Source organism: Pholis gunnellus (assembly GCF_910591455.1).
Source record: "Pholis gunnellus genome assembly, chromosome: 5".
Classification (NCBI taxonomy): Eukaryota; Metazoa; Chordata; class Actinopteri; order Perciformes; family Pholidae; genus Pholis; species Pholis gunnellus.
This window is the reverse complement of record NC_136531.1, coordinates 17,181,856-17,203,135: the sequence shown is the minus strand read 5'-3', so window position 1 is coordinate 17,203,135 and position 21,280 is coordinate 17,181,856. Positions and strand designations below refer to the sequence as shown.

At 43.8% G+C, this 21,280-nt stretch overlaps 1 protein-coding gene across 2 annotated transcripts; it reads left to right on the top strand.

Moving 5' to 3' along the window:
* The first annotated feature begins 313 nt into the window (after positions 1–313).
* On the top strand, positions 314–20,074 carry ccdc85al (coiled-coil domain containing 85A, like). 2 transcript variants are annotated; one of them, XM_079159331.1, is made up of 4 exons: positions 314–656; positions 1,963–3,061; positions 17,822–17,879; positions 19,871–20,074. In XM_079159331.1, exons 1-4 carry the CDS (start codon positions 330–332, stop codon positions 19,887–19,889), a joined length of 1,503 nt encoding a protein of 500 aa, XP_079015457.1. In that variant the 5' UTR covers positions 314–329; the 3' UTR covers positions 19,890–20,074. The 2 variants fall into 2 exon arrangements, with proteins under 2 accessions (XP_079015457.1, XP_079015458.1); XM_079159332.1 differs by lacking the exon at positions 17,822–17,879.
* Positions 20,075–21,280: the final 1,206 nt, after the last annotated feature.

Sequence of the window (21,280 nt, the reverse complement as noted above, 5' to 3'; positions counted from 1 at the left end):
CGTGCGTGTGTGTGTGTGTGGACCGACGGTCCGCCGAAGCTTTTCTCACTTTGACCACGTTTGGGACCAAATTTGGATGTAGCAAAACCGAGGCGACAACTCACACCGTAAGTAGGCTGGCCACAGTTCACCCTGGCTGTGAGGATGTTGCAGTGATAAGACAGCAGAGCAGCTTCTCCGCCGTCTCGCACTCAGCCGGCATCGTCAGCTGTTGCTCTATAGCAGAGAGTGGAAGAGTCGCGAGCAACACAAAAGAGAAAAAAAGGCCGAACTATGCGACGGACTTTCTGCCGGTAACCGTTTTCCACCTCAAGTCGACCGGGGAGCGGATGCGAGCGGAGGTTGTCAACGAGCCTCTTGACTATTTTCTGCCCTTTTTTGTCGGTGCCGGAGGAGCTGTGCCAATGGAGAAGGCGACTCCGCCGCCCCAGCCCCAGCCCCAGCTCCAGCTGTCGATAGCGAAGACTGAAAGTCCAGCGGAGGACATCTCCGGTCTGACTGACGAGGAGCTGCTCAAGTGGACCAAGGAGGATCTGGTGCGGCGGCTGAGGCGGTCCGAGGCCGACAAGATGAGCGTGATTCTGGACCACGGGAATCTCATCCGAGAGGTCAATCGCAGCCTCCAGCTGCACTTGAACGAGATCAGGGGGCTGAAGGTGAGGGGGCGCGCATCGGTGAAGGATGAGATCATAGTTTTGGAGCGCACCTGAGAACGCGCATAGCATGAGGGATGTGCTGCTGCTTAGTGAGCGCGTCTGCAAGCATGCTGTGAGAATAGATGGTATATCGTTGAAGTTCATTGTGCCATTGTGAGGGCCTGTATGAGAATCTGATATAGATGAATGTAGATCCTGTGGGCTTTATGGGCAGCTTAACCTAAGTTAGGCAAATAGTTCTCTTTTAAACAATAGTTTAATTAACACGGGAAGGGAAATCAATGACAAATTGGATCCTTGCAGCTTGGCTGTAAAGTAAAAAGTCCTCCTCCGATTACTGAAGAATCTATTCAAATGCCAATGCTCAAATCTGGCATCCAGATATCTCTGTCTGAACTACACACACACACACACACACACACACACACACACACACACACACACACACACACACACACACACACACACACACACACACACCTCACATTCCTAGACAGTTCCTGCACATAAATCTAGTATGTGCAGTATTTTGCCTTTAGAGCAACGTGGCATTTGCTTTGAAAGTATATGCAAACATTCGCCTTTTCAGTAACCTTTATACTGCCTTCATTTTCTGCACCGCTGATAAGATGAATTTGGCACAATGTCCACAATATTTACAGATAAGGCTGAGACCCAGCCTGAGGTAGCCTCAGAGGAAACACATGGGGATCATTTGCCTTTCTTGGAGACCTCGTCACCTCTCCACACATCCAAGCAGCCTAATTACACAGGAAAGAGCTGGAGGGTGAGAAAGGGAGAGAGTGTGAGAGGGAGGGGAGAGAGGAAGGAGCTCTAGGGGAGGTGAAGGAGGGATGTTTAAGTAAACGTTGCTGGGTGTAAAATGTTAGGGGTGTGTGATTTCACTGCTCTAACCCAGTTTTATATCCGTGTGTGGCCTCTCCATCTCCTGCAGAGCGCTCTAATCTATATTATGTACTTCACATTGAATGGCCCACAGTGAGTCAGTGCTTTTGTGGGGAAGACAGACAGGATTAGAATTTTATTTCATTATGATTGCAGCGTTAGACTGATATCTAAAAGAGTGGTGAAATGGATTGAAATTGGACAATGGTTGCAGTGATTTAGTTGGAGTTTAGGTAGAATCAATAGAAGACAAATTATCTTATTTTGCACCAAATCAAAAGCCCATTCGTGTTGTTTCTGCCATGATCAGCATTGTCTTTTTTCATGATAGCTTCTTAATGATTAGGGCCTCAGTTTAAATCTCTCTTTTCCTATTGCACTTTCCTTCTCTTCCTCTCAGGATATTAATCAGAAGCTGCAGGAGGACAACCGTGAGCTGCGGGACTTGTGCTGCTTCCTGGACGACGATCGCCAGAAAGGCAAACGTGTATCCAGGGAGTGGCAGCGCTTGGGACGGTACAGTGCCAGCATCATGCGCAAAGAGGTGACCCTCTACCTCCAGAAACTCAAGGAGCTGGAGCTCCGACAGGAGGAGGTAATCCGGGAGAACCTGGAGCTGAAGGAGCTCTGCCTGCTGCTGGACGAGGAGAAAGGGGTGGTAGGTGGAGGAGGTGGGGGTGGAGGAAGTGGAGGGGGAGGGAGTGTAGGGTTGGGAGGGTGCCGCAACTCCATAACCAGCCAGAGTAGTTTGCTGCTGGTGCCCGGGCAGGGCCTCCTGATGAGAGACGTGGGGGACGGGAGCAGCACCTCCAGCGCAGGGAGCGCTGACAGCTCCGATCACCCTCAACATAAGCAGCCTCACCTGGCTCCAGGGGTGGGTGGGGTTGGTAGCGGTGGGGAAAAAGGGAGCCCCGAGCTTGTGCACAAACCCAGGTGCAGCAGCATCAGTGGAATAGGAAGCATAAGCGGAGTAGACAGGGAGGTGCCCAGCCCTGAGCACCCTACTGGGCGCCACCGGAGTACAAGCCTGGAGTACCCATACACCCTGCCCCAGCTCTGCCGGCCCCGCTGCGGCTCCATATCCGTGCCCGACCACAGTCGAGTCATGCGGGGCCTCAGCCCGGAAAAATACGGGAGGAACGTGGGCCGACGCAGTCCGGAGCAGCACCCCAAGCACCACAGCTCTGACCTCCTCCTGGGCCAGAGGCAGCACTTCCTGGGTCAGGGAGGCAGCGGGGAGCTCTATCAGAGGCACCACAGGAGCAGCATTAGCAGTATTGGCTGCGGGAGCCCCGAGCCCAGGCAGGCCCATTTAGGGGCCTCAGAGCACCATGAAAAGGGCTGCGTGGTCCAGGGGGGCAGCCCCGAAACTCATAGGCACCAGTACAGTTTGAGCCCTGACCATGTGAAGTTTGGCAGCCCTGTGAGAGACGGGCAGAGGAGGCCGGCAGGAGACGAGCTGTCGCCACACCATCGGAGCATCTACAATGGCATGAATGGTAGGTGCGTGTGTGTGTGTGTGTGTGTGTGTGCATTGTAATGTGACTGCATGTGAGGTGATCATCCCGTGTTTTGATCTTCTAATTACTTCTAAAAACTTTGCAGAGGAGGACGTTGTGCAACATTTTTTACAGTCAAAGTTTCACATAGACTTAAGCCACACAAACACAAAGACACAAACACACACAAACTAGTGCACTAATAGTTAACACAACATCTTCTCAAGGTTTGGTCATGTATTGTTGTCTCTCTGTACAAGAAGGATTTGGCATTGGAGATAATCTATTTGTCTCTGTAAAAATGTGAAAATAAAAAAGGAAAATTGCTGCGTGCTATGCGAGGCACTTATTTGATTGAGAAAACAGAGAAGCTCTTCCTCGTTCTGACGGGTGAAGAAATGTACAGCATTATTGATTTTTTTGGCATCTCGAGAGGAATGTGGGTTGGCTCAGTGGATGAGAGAGAAAATAGGGGCTTCAGTTTATTTCATTATTTTACACGTTCTGTATCGAAATTGAACAGATTCGACTCAAACGAACCATGCTCAGATATCAGTGTGTGCTGTAGCGTTGCGACACACATCCACCTCTTGGGCGACGAATCACCGCCCTGACTTTGCTGCAGTCATGCCGATCTCAGTGAGAGTTAAGGATGTCAGAGAGAAGGAGGAATATCAAAGTACCAACTTGGCTGCTGTTTAAATACCCCACAGTGGCTGATAATGATTTCTGGAGTCCGGGGGAAAAAAGTGCTGAGTGGCACAGAGCTGGCAGAAGCTAAAGGACAAATTCCTCAAGGTGAAATATCTGCCTGACTTTGCAAAACAAGGCTGATATTACAAGAGAAACAGAAACAGTGTACACAGAGTGGAGTAAATCCTACACGTACAGGAAGGAGTTCAATTACCCTTTACAATTACTCATGAAGTAATGTCAGGAGTTATGTGCTTTTAGATGCTGTTGTTTATTTTATTTTACCTTTATTTAACCAGATAAGTCAATAGAGAACCGTGTTCTCAATTACAATGACGACCTTACGTTACAAGCGAATAAAAGATAGAAACATCTCAATCAATCTCATACAAAAAACATCATAATAATAATAATTGTTACTGAATGGTAAGTCATTTATAACTTGATTATTTGGATTGATATGTTTCGTTGTAAAAAGACAATCTTTCTATCTCATTATGACCTTTAAGTGCTACTCGAAGGGGCAGATTCTACACATTTACTAGTCACAGGGAGCACTACCTAGCCTATGAAACAGTTGTATGATGTAATCTGTGGCTCTGGAGGAGCTTTGTCATGGCTGATGGCCTGATGATGTAACTGTGATGTCATCAGGGTCATCTCGTTGGTTTTGGAAACTGAAAATGTGTTTGCCAGAAAGACTGTTGCAAACATGGAGTCGTGGAGTTTGAAAAAACAACAGACAAGGGATGGCCTAACAAAGAGACAATATTGAGCTGCATTATGGGAGATGTAGTGTTTTTTGAACATGAGCCATACTGGAGACTAAAAGTCAGGATATCATACCATTCTCTTTGTAAACGTCCTCCCAACTTTGTTAAATTAAAACACTAAATTGCTGAAGTACAATAATTACAACAGTCACTGTCGCCTCACAAATAACAGTCTTGTAAACAGGCTCTCTCGAGCCATTTTGCAATCTCCACTGATTGCAGCGGATTATTGTGAAGACACACACACACAACTTTGAGTTGGATCATAATTCTGTTCCTATTTTAGCTCTATGTGCACTCTGTAGCTCCATATGAGATTTCAATCTTCTTGTAACCTGAAACCCATATGATGTCTGCAAAAGGCCACGCCACATTAATGCCTCGCAAATCCTTAATTGGAAAATGTTGTGAGTGCACAGGGCACTCACTGGCCCTCATGTCTGGTGGTTTGCCAACTGTGGCATAACTGTTGTGAACTTAGCTGGGAGTGAAATGCATGCACCAAATAGCCTTTAACCAGGTTCATAAAGACTTCATTAAGCCCGTGTGTGAGAGAAATGTGTGCGTGTGTTGCTGTAGAGTGCTAATGGTATATCATCTGTCAGAATGGCTGCTTATCTCTATCATGAATGTCCTCACAGGGACGCCATGCCTCCACTGATCCGACAAGGACACTAACTTCAAGTGTCACAACACAGTATTTACAGTTCGATCGAGACATGCAGACACCACTAAGCCGGAAGTGGAAGATTTTGCTTTTGTGGTGTTGAAACTAAATTAATTGCGTAAAAATTGAGGCTGTATTTTTGTGTGGAATTTTGCTGACAGATTGAAATATACAAACACTGCAGAAATGAAAGTGTACGCATGCCTGTTGAGAGGTAGAAGTAAGAAGAGCAGCTTTGTGTCTGTGTGGGTCATCCACTGGCCCATCCTTACCGCCATGTCCTTTTTTGGACGAAGAGGGAATTTGATTCCTGTGACGATGTAGTACACTCCACTCACTTGGATTATCCTCTAAGCCCTTTGCACAGTATTATTTCATTTTTTTTTATGTACTTGTGTGTGCTTGTGTGTGTGTGTGTGTGTGATTTGGGTAGATGTGTCCCATCCAGTGTCACTGTAGCAGTGTTTTATTCAGACAAATGAAAGTCTCATGTACACGTGCTACTCGACAGCACTGAAGCTCAGGCCATTTAAATTCCTGACAAAATCCAAGATGAAAGCAAAACATCACTCTGACCTCTGCAGCCTTTTAATACAAACTGCTTCTGCATGCTTTGGTATAAGCTTATCACACATATTCTGTTATGTTTACAGCTGGGTGAGGGGTATGATCTCTAAAATGACTAGAAGCATTCTTAGTTGTGCTTTGTAAAATGATAGAAATTTCTTCTTCTACCAGAAGAAAAGAAGCCCTCTCATCTCCACACAAATAACAAAGGGTTGTACCTAAAAAGGCATTTAGAGAATTCAGGGAGTACCAAGTGCATACATTAAAAATACAATACAACGGCATGTCACTTGAATAGCAATACATATTGTCTTGCCCATATAAAATAATGGGGCTGTAAAGCCTGTTAAGTAGCTACAAATAAACAATGAAACCTTCAGCTCAGCTGAGACCCAGATCAAATATGTCTATCGTCCCATGTGATAGACTCGCTCTAGTGAAAGATACTCAGCCGTGAACACTGTAGTCTCCTGACCCAGACTGTTCACTAAGCCTATAGGATCTCTGCACTGCAGAGGGGCTTTTTCAAAAAGAGGAGAGACTTAATCATGTTTTCTGCTTCGGCAATCGCAAGTTCTGCACATTAGCTTAAGCTGCTCAGATGATCGGGAGGAGAAAAAGAAGGCTGCATGGGAAAAAAAAGACACTACAGTGTGTGTGAGAACCTCTGCCCTTGTGATGCCAATGCATGCCACACACACACCCACACACACACACACACACACACACACATACACATGCACAGTGTAAAACTCTGCAATTGACCGTTCATAAAGCCACGCCCTCCCCTTAGTTACTGTTGCTATGTGTCAGGCTTTTCGTTCTTGCGCGGCACTAAACAGTTTACAATGACGACAGGTTACCACTCAACATTCTTAGTTATTCCATGTGAATTTAAGTTCACACAGACGTGCAAAAAAGCCTATTTTCTAATTTCTTACGTTGGGAAAGAGACGTCATTTTGTTGTTGAGATAAATCAACATACTTAAATATTGAAATGTTTAGGTCCTTAAAGTGAGACCGAGCAGTTGGGTTAAAAGAAGCGCGCTTGCTCTATGGGCCCCATGGTTGCGGAAGACCCGGGTTAATGTTATATCTGTAAGTCTAACCTTTTTGCCTCGACTTTCATAGAAATAAACGGGCACCGTCTCCAACGCTGTATCCACTTGTCTTTATACATCCTGATGGCAACAACAATTGTGTCACATCCTCACTTTTTCCATTGTGTTGTGAGCTTCTTGCAGCGCTTTTTCTAAATGCTGCACATGTCTTGTCATGTAGGGGGAACGTGCTTTCTAAATGCTAAGCATGTGTTTGTACATGGGTGAAGATGATTTTTAATTTGCATTGCGTTGAGCTCTTATGAGGCCACTGTATTTTTGACTTAATGAGAACTGACAGACACTGGCAGCATAATCCTCCATTCTTGTGCATTTTATGCTATTTTATCTGTTTGAATTAACACGGATCATCGCGCTGCCTCATTCATTCTCATTCTATTAATCTATAATTGCAGCATCATTTCAGACTATCCAGCTCCCCCGGCTGTTGTTGAAAAGTGCTGCTGCCTGTCTGAAACAGGAAATCATCACTGAAGCTTTGGCCTCAGATCATGTTCTCCTTCTCCACTGTCACTGCGAAAGCCAGGCTATCTCTCTCCCTCTCCCCCCTCTCTCTTGCCTTCCTCTCTCCTTCCATCCTAATTGGGTGCCAGTGTGAACAACCAGCTGTCGGACAGAGAGAAAACTCTGATTACAAAGACCTCTTTCTGGAGGAGGCTGGAGGATGTTCTGTTAGCCAGGCTGGGCTGAGGAAAGAGGGTTGAGGAAGTATTTGAGTGTATTGCTGGTTGTTTTTCTTCCCCTCCTTCTCTGTCTCGTTCTGTCTTCCTCTCTGCAACACATCTTCTCCTCTTCCTCTGACTCCACTCTATCCTCTTCTTCGCTCGTCTGCCAGGGTGAAGGATGGAAAGTCTCACAGCCTAAGAGGCATGAAGAAACTCAAATGTTTGTCACAGCTGCTTGGCATGAAAGGATTTGGGGGAGCATTAGGCTGCAGTAATTCAAGGAGATTAGTATTATAACCAGATAACCACGTCAGTAATGCCTACCGTCTCATCTCTTCCTTCATTTCTAGTTCAATTAACCAAAGTGGCATGATGTGTAGATGGCCTTGTTCAGACACATGATCTCGTGTTTCTATCGCTGAAGGCTATTTAAAAATATTTATGTTGAAGTATTTTTCTGCAAAGAAGGGGCCGGATTTTTCTTTTTAGAATTGTGCAGGTATTCTCATCTTGATGTGTTTTATCATGTGTAACAGTGAAGGAATGAGAGCAGGTTAGAAGCTCCAGAGATAGTTAGGGAATCGGAGATGTTCGTTTCCCAAGGTGGATGTCTTTATCAAAACCCTGCAAAAGGGAAAATGTTACTTTTAAATGCTATCATGGCATTTGAATTTGTAATCACACCTGAGACCAATTATCCCAAACACCCCCTGTAGGCCATCAGTGCAGCCATTAACCAAGGAGTGCATGATTAGGCTTTTTTTTTTTATCTACCTCCGGTGCATATCATTGTCATTTTGAATCAAGCCGCCCTCAGCTTTGCCTCTTTAAAGCTCGCTTCCCCTGGATGGAGCAAACAATGTACGGTACTTTTCTGGTCCTTTACCCATCATTTCAGCACAAAACTCATGACAACAGTAATGTCAATGGGAAATGGAGTGTGAAATGTCTCCAACAAGAGGACACAAATTATTTTTGGCAAGCCTAAATTATGAATCAGGGGGAGGCAGGGAGAATGATAATGTACTGCAGATATAAACAAGATGAAGATGTGTGTGCATGTGCAGCATTCTGGCACTCTGATGTATGTAAATGTTATGGTTTATCTTTAAAACTGATTATTCGATCGGTATTCATGTAGACGTGGAGCGGTTGGGCCACTGCAGGATGCACCCAAACATTTCCCCTTTACCTGCAGCTCCACAGCTAAGTAGCTGTGTGAGTTATGAAGGAGGCTGTTTGGCGTGCACGGGCGTCGCTGCAGCCCAAACCCCTAGAGGTATCTGACAAATGTTCCACAGTAGCCCCAGTCATCCGGTAGACACGCAAACCTAGTGGAATGCAGAGCAGTCTTTGTCCTCTTACGCCGTGCCGATGGGGAACGGCCCACTGAGCTAAGAGGAAATTAGCTTGCTAGGCCAGGTAATTAACTGGAAGTTGAGTAGCTGCCATGTACGAGGGCAACGCTGGGCCTGAGGGAACCTCATGTCAGTCCCAAAGTCACCAGCAGTAACCACATTTAGCTATGTTGCATGATGATGATGTTGGTCAGCTGTAGCTGTGTGTCACGCTGAGAGCTGGCAGTCTGAGGGCATCAGGTGATCAGGTGGGAGTGAAGGAGGTGAGTGGAGCTGGACGCATGTAGCTGAGTGCATCAGGTACACGTAATAAGTGTGCAGCTGTATGTTTGGCAGCTTTTGAGGCGTCTTCGTTTGTGACGAGGAAGATCTGGTGTTGTTTTTACTCCATAATGACTTGCATGGATTCAATGAGTTATTTATGTTGTTCATTCAGCCTGAGCGAGTTTGTTAAGGAGCATTAACAGAGTAATATGAGAAATGAATGTGAGTCTTCAGGTTACCGCACCTTTGTACGACTCAATGTCGATTAATGCATGTTATCCCAAATTAAGAGAAGTGCATTCAAATTGTTCTTAATTATCATCTCTTATGCTCAAAGAAAATCATTCAAATGTGTTCAATAAAACACATTGGACACTGTAATTAGGCAATTTTGACTTTTTGTGGTGCAGGAAAAAAAAAATTAAACAGAAATTGTACGACAATCACAGTCAGACCAGAATTTATAATTTGGCTTTTCATCCAACAAGCAGTTATTAGGAGGAACTTTCCTTTTTTGTTGATTTATGCGGTCCACGGGGACAAAGCGATAGTGTTTCTGTGAACCAGAGTCCCTTTAGAAAGAGTCTGAGAGTCCTGGTTCTGGTTCTCCTGTGCCTCCCTTCCCTCCAGTGGGCCTCCAGCCGCGTGGTGTCGATGTTGACTCCTAGCGTGGACCGGTGGAGCAGCGAGGCGAAGCTCTGCTCCTGGCTGGAGGAGTCTGAGCTGAAGATGTTTCTGGTGAACCTGCAGGATTTGGTCTGATTTTGCCGAAATCGGACCCACTGGCAAAGATGACCAGCATTAAGAATATATAGAAATCGGCAATCTTCTCGCTTATGGGCTCTAATCTACATTTTAAGGTCATAAAGAGGCATACTTATTAAATTGAGTCTCTTTCATAACTAGTTAATTGTATTGAATGATGCGGAAATTGATGAGGGAATTCAGCGAATTCCTGATTATCGTTAATGAAGGCTTATACTACAGCAAAGTACTTTTTAAAATCCATGATTCCTTCATGTTGCATAACAGTTCCACGTATTCCATGTCTGAAAAGGGGATCAAAGTTTAGCCATCAGAAGATACTGGTACCAGACCAGGTACACTGGCGTTGGCAAAACCCCTGAGTGCATTGAATTGAGCCATGGTGCATTTTGTGCTTATGAATCCAACTTTTAATCTGCAAGAGGAAGAATGGGTCTTATTTTTCTTCAAAAAGTTGCATAGTCTTGCTCTAATGCTCGGCTATAGCTTATCTATGGTGCCTGTGTGTTTTGCATTTGTATCACTGATCAAGCTGTGGTGATGAGCTGCTTTGCTGCTGCCATCATGCTGATGGTTTTTACAGCCTCATCATCTGTTAAAGACAGGGATAGAAAGTGAGACAACATATTGGGAACATAACAAGTCAAAACCGCTGCAGCTGACAAACATTTTTATACCTCCCTTTCCCAACACGCAGGATGTTGTTATCCATTTCCTGGGGCATAAATCTCCGGCCCATATTGTGCATTATGTGCATTTGATGTAATGCTTTTCCTGATGAGACTGACAGCGAGGCACGTGTGCAGCTCCCATTACTGCGGATGAATGGGTTTATCCTACCGACATAAAAAGGATTGGTCATATTCACATCATTATCTCCTACTAGTTCTCTTCCAGAGAAGTCTTTTGGTCTGTGAGATTTCCTCTCGGAGATATTGAAATCAATTTCATTACCGCCCCCCACTGCTCCAGACTGGCTCATTTCCTTTACTCTTACAGCAAAAAGGTGCATTTAATTACATCTTTCACCGGGCTTCCTGAGAGCATTAGCTGCAGGTAAAACATGGAATTGAAGTAATTCTTGGGTTGCTTTGAACTGTACTAGATGGTTATTTTCTGTGCTAGTTTGTTACTTTTTTAATAGTTTCTCTAAATGTTGACTGAGGAATTTACAGTTTATTTTGCAACTAAATGTTATATTTATGTTCTGTTTTCAATCACGGGATGCAGTATTTGTATCCGATATGATAGAGGGCTGAAGCTGTGATTTCAACTTCTTTAATGCGAGAAGAGCAGTGTGAAACATGTTTTATTTAAAGAGCAGAAGAATGTAAATGTCCACACCTAATTCTAACCCCGAAGGCCCCGTTATTTTCAGCTCATCCCTCAGGCTTTTCGTGACAAAATCGTAAATTCTATACTTCCCTGCATTGTTCTGAAGTAAACTGCCTCAGCATTGTTTTTCTGTATCTGATGCAATGCATTGCATTATTTCTATCTTAATACAACGGGCCTTTTAACATGCACGACTACAGAAGGATTAGTTGTTTTCATCAGGGAGGGGAGAGACAAAACAGTCTGAGAGAGTGTAAACAAGTTTCAGCCTCAGGACATGGGTCATCGAGGTCCGAAGGCTTGTGGGAGTTGAGAAGACAGAAGCCATTAAATGCTGATCCTTGGCGCTAAAGGAAGCAGCAAAGAATCGTGGGTTGCTGGAAATCTAACATCATTCACAGCTGGTGCAATAACCAATATTGTGTCTCATCCGGACCCATCTGAGCCACACACACACACACACACACACACACACACACACACACACACACACACACACACACACTCGCACACACAAACCCCCAGACAGATACACACGCACTCTCTCACACACACACACACCACACCACAATGATCTACACGCTATGCCCGGCCTGTTATATTATTCAACAGCACTGAGAAGTGATGGGTGGTGACATGTTAAAAAAGGACAACAGCAGTTTATCTAGCAAATGTCTGCTTAAATATTTAATTGATTTCCCTTTGAGAGTCATAGCAGAACGCGTAGCACACCAATGTGACTGAAAACAGCCTTGTGGAGCGTGGAGGGGGCTTGAACACGGAGGACAACAGATGTAAAGAAGAATTAAGGGCTGACGTTGCGCCAGCACTAGCTCCTATAAATCTTTCTGATGGTATTCTTTTTCCTGCTCTGCTGATCTCTTTGGTTTAAATATGAAATACACAAATGGTTGATTTAAGAACACAGATTTAAAATTCTTACAAAACACAATAATTCCTGGTAGTATTCAAAATGTGACGTCTACAGTTACTCCACGCATGACTTTGCAAGCGACTGCATGACTATTCTCTCCCTTTTGATATAGGTGTGTGTACGTCTGTCTGTATTACTGAGATCGCAAAGACAAAATAACCGCACACACACACACACACACACACACACACACACACACTTACACAGACCTTTTAGCCTACTAGGCTCCAATTATCCAGCTCTACTCCGGTGAGTTTCGTACTCTCATCCCTTCACCCTCACACTCATTATAGTTCTTACACAGTAGACAGACGACACTTACCATTAATTATAACAGCATGACAGCTGTCCTTCTCTTATTCCTGTATTTTCATACTCTGCAGAGTCTAATGTGACGATAAATGTGAGCTTAAATAATAAAAAGGTGTTAATCCAACACCAAGAAGGATTTTAGTGAACATAGAGGTAGCCCAAAATAGATATAACAATGAAGATCTCTTAACCAGTAATACAATTGTTCCTTTACGAGCAGCGAGTGATTTAGGCGAAATATGCGTAAAGGACATCCAAATGGGCAATAAGGCTCAATAAGAGTTCAGCTGTTTCTTATGAAGAATTGTTGCACATTATGGGAAAGGTGTTTATTTAGTTTATTGTCAAGAGTTAGATTTGATACCATTCTCATTGTTTTTGCATGAACTATGGAGCTAGAGCCAGGAGTTGGTTAGCTTAGCTTAACATAAAGACTCCACATAAAACCACAAAGTGTTGTTTTTTCATTTCTGCTTGTGCACAGATTAAACAGTAGTCCGCTTTGAGAAGATTGGACAGAGCCAGGCTATCTGTTTATCCCTGCTTTCATTCTTTATGCTATGCTAAGCTAATGACCTCCTGGCTCCAGCACCATATTTAACACATTGTGAGAGAGCGAGTGAGTATATATCCCAAAATGTGGAACCACTCCTCCACTCGCCAACTGTAGATGTTTTTGGCCCTTTTTTTCATTTGGTGTTCTTTTGTGTTACATGATTTCTGGGTATTCAAAAGTTACCTTTTACTGCCATTTGAAGCCACTATGCAACATTGTAACATGTCCTATCATTGTTGTAACAATAGTGTAATGACTTTAAGCGTGGCATATTATATATTACATACATATTACATACAATGTCTGGAGAAAGCTTTAAAAAAGAACTGTGGAACATCGGGTCGGGTAACAGTTGTGTAAAAAAGATGTTTCCATAACTTCACAGATGGGTAAAAATGAACTCTGTGGTAGGGCAGCAGGCGAGAACAAAAATGTGTACGCTTTTTGTCTGGAGGAATCAGATATGAAAATGATTGTGCAGTATTTTTGAAATCTAAATCAGCTATTATTATCAAGCCGAATCAGCCGGCAGGATTTTTTGTTTATAGTGCCTGGCTCTAATTGCGTGTCACCTGAGTGTGCTGGCTGTACTAGCCCCGAGCGCAGCCAGGGAAAGAGACTTTTTCTTGGCTTGTGAAGGGAGAACCCAGCTTACACCAGGGACTGTGGACAATATTATTTTTCTGCACAGCAACCTCAGACTCAAGGAGCAATTAAATGTCAGCAGAGTGAGTAGCATCGCAGCTTAGCTTCTGCCAAAGTGGGTCCGGCTGATTATGATTTGAATTCATGATTCTACATGTTCCAATGGTGCAAGTAAAAATAAAGCTCTTTAAATGTAGCGGCTGTGTAGCCTGTGTGTCTAATCACGGGTGGAGTCGGGGGTCTTACATTAAAGGGGCGGGCGGGTCTGGATTTGACTTGGAAGATAATTGCAGGGAACCGCTGGGTTCTAGTGCTGAGCTTTTCGGCCGTGGTTTTGCCAAACTGGACCCTTGCAGCACTGGGCTAAGGACATCCTCAAGCAGCCATTTTGCTTGAGTTTGAAAAGGCCAGCCTCAGTAAATGACACCTTGATGTTATTATTTCTTTACACAGAGGAGTTTACCCGTAGTGCCGTTTTTATTGATTTGAATAAGAAAGACAAGCCACCAGGGTCTCTCCAACACTGACACTGACAGCTCATTCATCCAGGATTGACAACCCAAGTAGTCACTAAGCATAGCGGTGCTACAATCTAGTGCAGCAGAAGCAACCAAAGCGATGAAGTACCCCAGACCTGGAAGTTTAGCCTGACAAGACTGGGGCCTTTCCGTGAGACTGACCAAACACGGACTTGAATCCATAAACATCCTGCTTTTTTTCTTCTTCTCATTTTCTTGTTAAATGTGTTCCGGCCACTCATAATCTCTGCATTATGCATTCAGAACTTGTCCGTGTGCACGTAACAGCACTGACTGTAGCTGCCCGAGGGACGTCAAGACAAGTCTCCTCCCAGCCAGCCTCGCTGACTGACGGACTGTCTCCCTGATGGTCTGATTGACTGCTATAGCTAAACGGAAGGTCACCGATCTACCATGCATCTCCACAGGCTTTCCTGCCCAGCCGGCCTGAATAATTTATGTGGCCAATTTTTAGGAGATCTGAGGGAATGGCCATGTGAAATTACCTTTCATTGATCAGTTGAGAGAGGGAGAGGGATGGGGGGGGGTGGTTGACGGATCAAAGAGCAGCCGTGAGGAGAGCAGGTTCTTGTCTTTACTGGCTTGATTCAGACATCAATAACAACGTGATTACTGGTTTTGACAAATTATACAGACACACCACTCATGAGGATTTTATTTTTCAGAGCTGCTTTGGATCCCAGCCTACTTTAACATTTCCATAACGTATTTCCCCAATTTTCATGAAACAAAAGACATTGGATCTCGTAATAAACCCTTGAATCTCTTATATGAATTAAGATTATGAGTTATATAGAGTTAATAACTGCTGTCTGGCAGCAGGGAAAAAGGGTTCCCCATCCGGAACAGTGATTTATTCAGTGTGGGAGCAGCTCCTCCCCAGCCAATCTCTCACATCTCTTTGTGGGGAAATTTAGAGCCTTTCACTCGAGCTCTGGTGTACAGCGGTGTAATTTAAAGGCGCTTAGGCCCCACATTATTCTTGAGTAATCACATTATCTATGTCCTCTTGCTCTGACCCACACAGAGCCTTTTTTCCTCTACACATCTCTCACATCCCGTTTAAATCCAATTTGGGTTTTCACGCCCTGCTTATAACTAAATCAACAAAACGCCGTCTAAGCGCTCTGCATGTTTTCTCCCTGTATAACTCTCCTTGAAGAGATCACAAGGCAAGTTTTATTGGACATTGATCAAGTTCACTCTAAAGGGATTCTCCTGGATTTTGGCACATGCCTGCTGTGTGTTACCAGGACTGCTCCATCACGAGACAGCATTTTGTAATCTTGTGACCTGTGTGTGTGACTGCAGACCTTGAGACAGAAAATCCATTTAAGCTAATTGTTCTTGTGCTTGAGCGGGCAAGTCCAAAAGACCCAGAACTGAGTTCGCTTGATACGTTGAACAAGAAACTGTATTGTTTCCGCTGGCTGTTTGAATATCTCACGCGGCGTCTTTCATTACCGACTTATTTTTTAAACTGTGCATTTCTTGTTGTCGTCGTACTCTGATTCCTGACTGCAAGCATTGCAGGTGCATCGACTGCGAGGTACAGAGCGACAAACCTCACACCAAAACAAGTATGCGATGTAAAAAAAAAGAAATATGAAACATGTGTGAAACTGATCGGGGTGTTCCAGACAAGGTAATGAGCTCAAGAACAGGGAGGCGCCAACCGTCATATGGCAGGGTGATGACAAGGCCTCGCAGACATGTGTTTATTATGAAAAATCATCTGGAACACATCTGGAACTAATCCCATTGTAATGCGGGCCCAATATCCATTTTTGCGTCAATATAACCAACATAAATGAATGTTTCAGCTCTCTGCCATCAATCCAAAAACAATGTCATTGCTAGACCACTCTATGTTTGCATCGATCTATCAGAGCATGTTCAGACAAAGTCCTGCTTTCAAATGTAAACAGCTATCGGCTACACTTCCTATAGACTTTCTGTGTCTTTGTTTGTCTTCGTGTGTCAGGAGGAAGGGACACGCGATCATGTATTTACCGCTCTCTATCTGGTCTATGAGCTCCGCTTTAGCCGTGAAATCAATTCCACATTCTGACCTCCAAAACGAAAATACGCCGCAGCCCACCGCTGCATCCCCCGACTCTTTTAAGGAGTTTTCATATGTCTTTGTGCTGCCTTGCCCCCCCCCCGCGGAAATAAACAAGGCGAGGGAAGGGGCAGGGAACTTAGTGAAGGTGGCTACTGGAATCTTTCGCAGAACTCGGCGGTCACAAGAGCGGCATGAATCTTTAATGAGAGATGTTAGCGCGCCAAGGAGAGGAAATGTGCTGAAAACATGATTATAAGCTCATGGGGAAGGAAACTGTTTGTGGAGAGCGAAAGAGAGAAGAGAGAGATATCAAGCAGGGGAGCAAGGATGAAAGAATTGTTCTGAAGGGCAAAGTTGGTACAGAGGGATAATATTTATATATATTTTTTAAAGCTTGGACAGCTTTAAGGCAAAGGCATTTTTCCACGGCTCAACCAAACCAAGTTCTGACCAGAAGTGCTCACTGAGCCAGAGAGGACGAGGGAAGATGCTGTGTGTCTTGTACACCTTTACATTAATACTATTTGGTTTGACAGCAACATTTTTCTTGCCAAGCAGAAAGAAACAGCACAGGACTTTCGGGTCAGGGATGTCAAGATGGAGTCCAGAGCCTGCCATGTGTTTAAGGACAGTCATGTTTATTGCAGTATAGTTTGATGTCTTACACTTCTTAAGCAAGATAAATCCTTGATCCTATCTCTCGCTGTCGGCCCCCCTTAGTCTCCAGCTATTGCTCCAGGTAATCTTCCAGTCCTAAATTTGATACACGTTGATAAATCAGACGGCCTCTAGGTGTGTGTGTTTGTGTACATTATGGTTCACATTTTCCGCGAAGGTTGTTGCCACTCGGCTCGCTGTCACTTGCACCGTTGCAGCAGAGATTGAAACAGACGAGGGGGGAATGTGGAAACGTTGTTAATGCTGCTCTATACAACACATCATTAAGTGGTAGGCCGAGTGAGTGCACTGTGTCATTTAATTCTAAAAGCTAGAGCCTGCTAGCAATAAGCCTAGCTTAGCATAAAGTATGAAAGCAAAGGAAAACGGCCTGCTGTGTCCAAAGTAAATACCTCTGCCACCCAGCACCTCTAGCGCTCACTTATTAACACATTGTATCTCTTTTGTTTAATCTGTTCACAAACAAAACAATGAACACAGTAATCTGTGGTTTTGTTGGTTCCAGTTTTTTTTTTTGCTAAGCTAAGCTAATCAATCTCCTCATCTAACTCTCGGCAAAAAAGCAAATACTGTGAAAATATTACTTTATACGGTACATGGTTCAGTCAGTTTTAAGTGGTGTCTGGGACAATAATGAACATTACCAATTCCATCTTTTTCATATCTTTCCGTTAATACATTTTTTTTAGTCCTCCATCATCTAAATTTGGCAATATGAAAAGACGGACGTCAGCTCCAAGTCATTAGATTAATGAGGCTCTCCTCTCTTGTCAAAACAACACATTTAAAACTCGTCTCTCTCTTCTTCTCTCTTTGTCGCAGCTTTGATATCAGCCGGCTGCTGCACCAACAACTGTAGAAATGTCAAGCTATGGGACAGGTAAGAACCCCTCTCCACCTTGCTTCTTTTTCTTAAACCGCCATGCGTTAATTAGAGTCTTTGATAAAAGAAGAACAGCCAATGACGGTCATTGTGTGCTCTTTCCACGAGGGCCCGTAATCCTGTAATTAGCTCCCATTATTCTATTTTCCCATACAGAGGGCTTCCTTTAGCTGGAGTCTTGAAACCTATTTACATTTAACAGTTGGGTTGGAGGGTATTTGTGAGGACAATCAGAAATCGCTCTCTCAGGATTTGACAGGATAATTGAATATGTTTACTCTGTTCTCTTGGTAATCATCTGTCTAGGTGACACAATATCTCAGATTTATATTCTGTTGTGATCCCATGTCATTGCAGGGTCAGTCCTTGAGTTAGCTCAGCGTCCCAGCTCCAGATGACTAATGTGTTTGCATGCTGGTCTGGCAAAGGTATAATCACAGTGGGTTTACAGTGGGACTACAGAGTTAGGGGTGACCCTGTCCTGTCCCCGTGTGCCATCCTACATCTTCAATCAGGTCCCAGTGGGAGGGCGAGATGGCTGTGTTAATATTTAATGACCGCAAGACAAGACATACCTCCTCCCTAGAGGATAGACGCGCCCCCACTAGCCCGAACACACACGCATACAAACATGCATAATCCACACACATTCTCACCGTCATCCTCTCATATATGGTAACCTTTTCAACCATGGAACGCGTCCTCCTCCTTTTCTTCCACATCAGTCTTTTCACCTTGTCATTCCCTCTGTGCCTGTGCTTTCTCAGCCCACTCCATCTTATCTCACACAAAAATATCAATGACTCAGGTGAGGAACAGAAGGAAGTGTACTTCATGTCAGTAGATAGTTTGCGATTTCAGAGAAAAGCGACGAGGATGTGCTAACAATGCAGACTGGAGTCAGGTCCTATGGCCGTCCCTGGGCTCTCCGCTGTGGTAGAGAAAGACGCAGGCGGGAACAAAAGGATCTGTCACTGATAAGCAACACAAAAGCCTGCGGTGATGAACATCTTGCTCACTTAAACTCTGTCTGTTTCATTTGCTTCCATAGGATTTCTATCTATCTGACAAGTTGTTACTAATGGCTCTATTTATGGTTAATAAATCATTTGCTAATGCTTTATAGTTCAGGAACAAGCCAAGAGCATCTTTTGGGTTGCCAGATTGTAAAAAAATCCATTTGGCTCTGGTGCATCTGGACCAAAATCCATGTACTAACAATTTATGAGCATATACAACTGCAGACTTTTTGTAAGAATTGAATATTGGCTTTAAGGTTAAACTCCATTATTGTGTTGGTATCAGAGTCAGGTGACCTGTACCTTTCTGGCATTAGAACACAGGTAAAAAAGCCTTTTTCACATAATGATATTTTCACATTTACAGGTCAAAATTTAGATTCCATTTAGCTGATTCAGTTTCAGGGCCCTGTTGTTGTGCATGCTACCTCCCTTCCATACTGTCACGGCCGACTGGGACACCAGTATAGAACTGATCGAGCCATCGCTAATGTTGTTACAGTAGTAACACCTTTGCTTTTCGTACAATAACAAGTCAAAATGTCTGCTGTGAAAAACAGAATGTTTGTATTGTTGATTGTTGAGTATTAATCACCATGAAATTGAATAATGCATTGTGAGTCATTTCTATTAGATTAGAGGTGTAGTCCTGATTTCATTAAGGGCTCAATAGCTTCATGATCAACAGTAAGTTAATTCAATACCGCACATACTCATCAACCATCTCGTGAAATACGCATGTCAATCTAAGCACAAACAACAAATCCCTCAAAGGTTCTTCACAGTCTATGAAACCATGTTGCTACCAAACACTGTTGCCCACACTTCAAACAAAAAGGCATACAGTGGCTCAGGTGCATTTATCCGTTGGTGTTTCTTGTTCAAATCAGTCAATCAGTCAATAGTGCCCCACAAAAGTTTCAATGTAATAACTAGAACTCTTCTTCTTGTTCTTCTATTCCTGTGCAGCTTTGATGCCTCCTCTTGACCCCGACTTGACCAGATAGGCTCCTCAAACGGAGCAGAGGTCGCAGCGGTAGAGCCCTCCTGCGTCTCTGGCCTTGATAGACACGAGAGCCAGTGGACGCCATCCTCCACGACTCCGGATGGCCTGCCGTCCATGGCTTCTTCCACGTCCACGGCCCTGAAAACAGCCTGCCTCCATGTTTTCATTTCTACATATCGAGAGTTTCTGAGAAGAGGGGGTTTCGGGGGGGGGGGGAATGCTATTAGTACGGCTGGTAAATCTCGCAAAGACTGCCGCAGCTCAATGGATTAGAGTGGATATCTCTCCCTTCCAACTGTGACACGGCTACCTCCCGGAGAGCACCCAGAGAAAGGGAGGGATGTTGGGGATCAGTGAGAGAAGATGTAGAGGACTCTGTGCTATTTGTGCTGCTACCCTCTGTTTACAAATGTACATCATTGGCGGAGAAGCACATCAATTAAAATTTCTATACCCTGCTGTACTAAACCTTTATTTCCCCACACTTTTCCCTTACTGTCTAACCACTCTCTGCCTCCTCTCCTTCATCTTCAGATATCCCTCATCTTCAGTGTGTAATGAGACTGGTGTAATCTAATGTTCTGTCTCCCAAATCCAGCTGAATCACATGATTGCCATCGTCTTCAATGTGCTCAGACATTTCAACTGAATTTAAAAACAAACAAAAAGTATATTTGTCAAAGATGTTCTAGCAAAGAAAAAAAAACAACCTCTTCCTGTGTCTTAAACCGAGATGGTCATCATTACAAGCTGCTGACAGATGTTCTAGTTCTATAAGATGCAATGTTCAGGTGTAATTTTTCTTTTTTGTATTATATTCGTTGCTCCCTTAAAGCGCCTATATTGAAGCTGGGCAGAAGATTATACGTTTCTCCATGTTGTTTTTTACAAGGAAGTAAAGTCCAAGTAAAAAGTAGATTATTGGATTAGTTTTCTATATATCTATATATAAATATAATATGATTATTATTTTTGACTTACTGGTATTAGAACTATTATATGAAGATGCATATGATATATAACAAATAATAAACAGACTTCTTTATGTAAAAGTGCATCGCTTGTTCAGGTTTTATTTCAGTGTGCTGCAATGACTCAGGTGAGTGTGTGCTGACCTTTGACCCTGCAGCCAAAAGTCACATTGGACACGTTGTGAAGCCGATTGTAATGTCAGGAAATACATCTATTAGTCACATACAGCAGCAATGACAAAAAAACGGATCAGAGTGAGAGTTGTTTCTCAGTTGTTTGGATATGTGCAAACCAATATGGTTAAGTGTGATAATAGAGATTATTATGAATTTAAACAATCAAGCAAAAACACATCCAACCCTCACACGTTGCCATATCCCATCCTGTCAGTTTGGAAACAA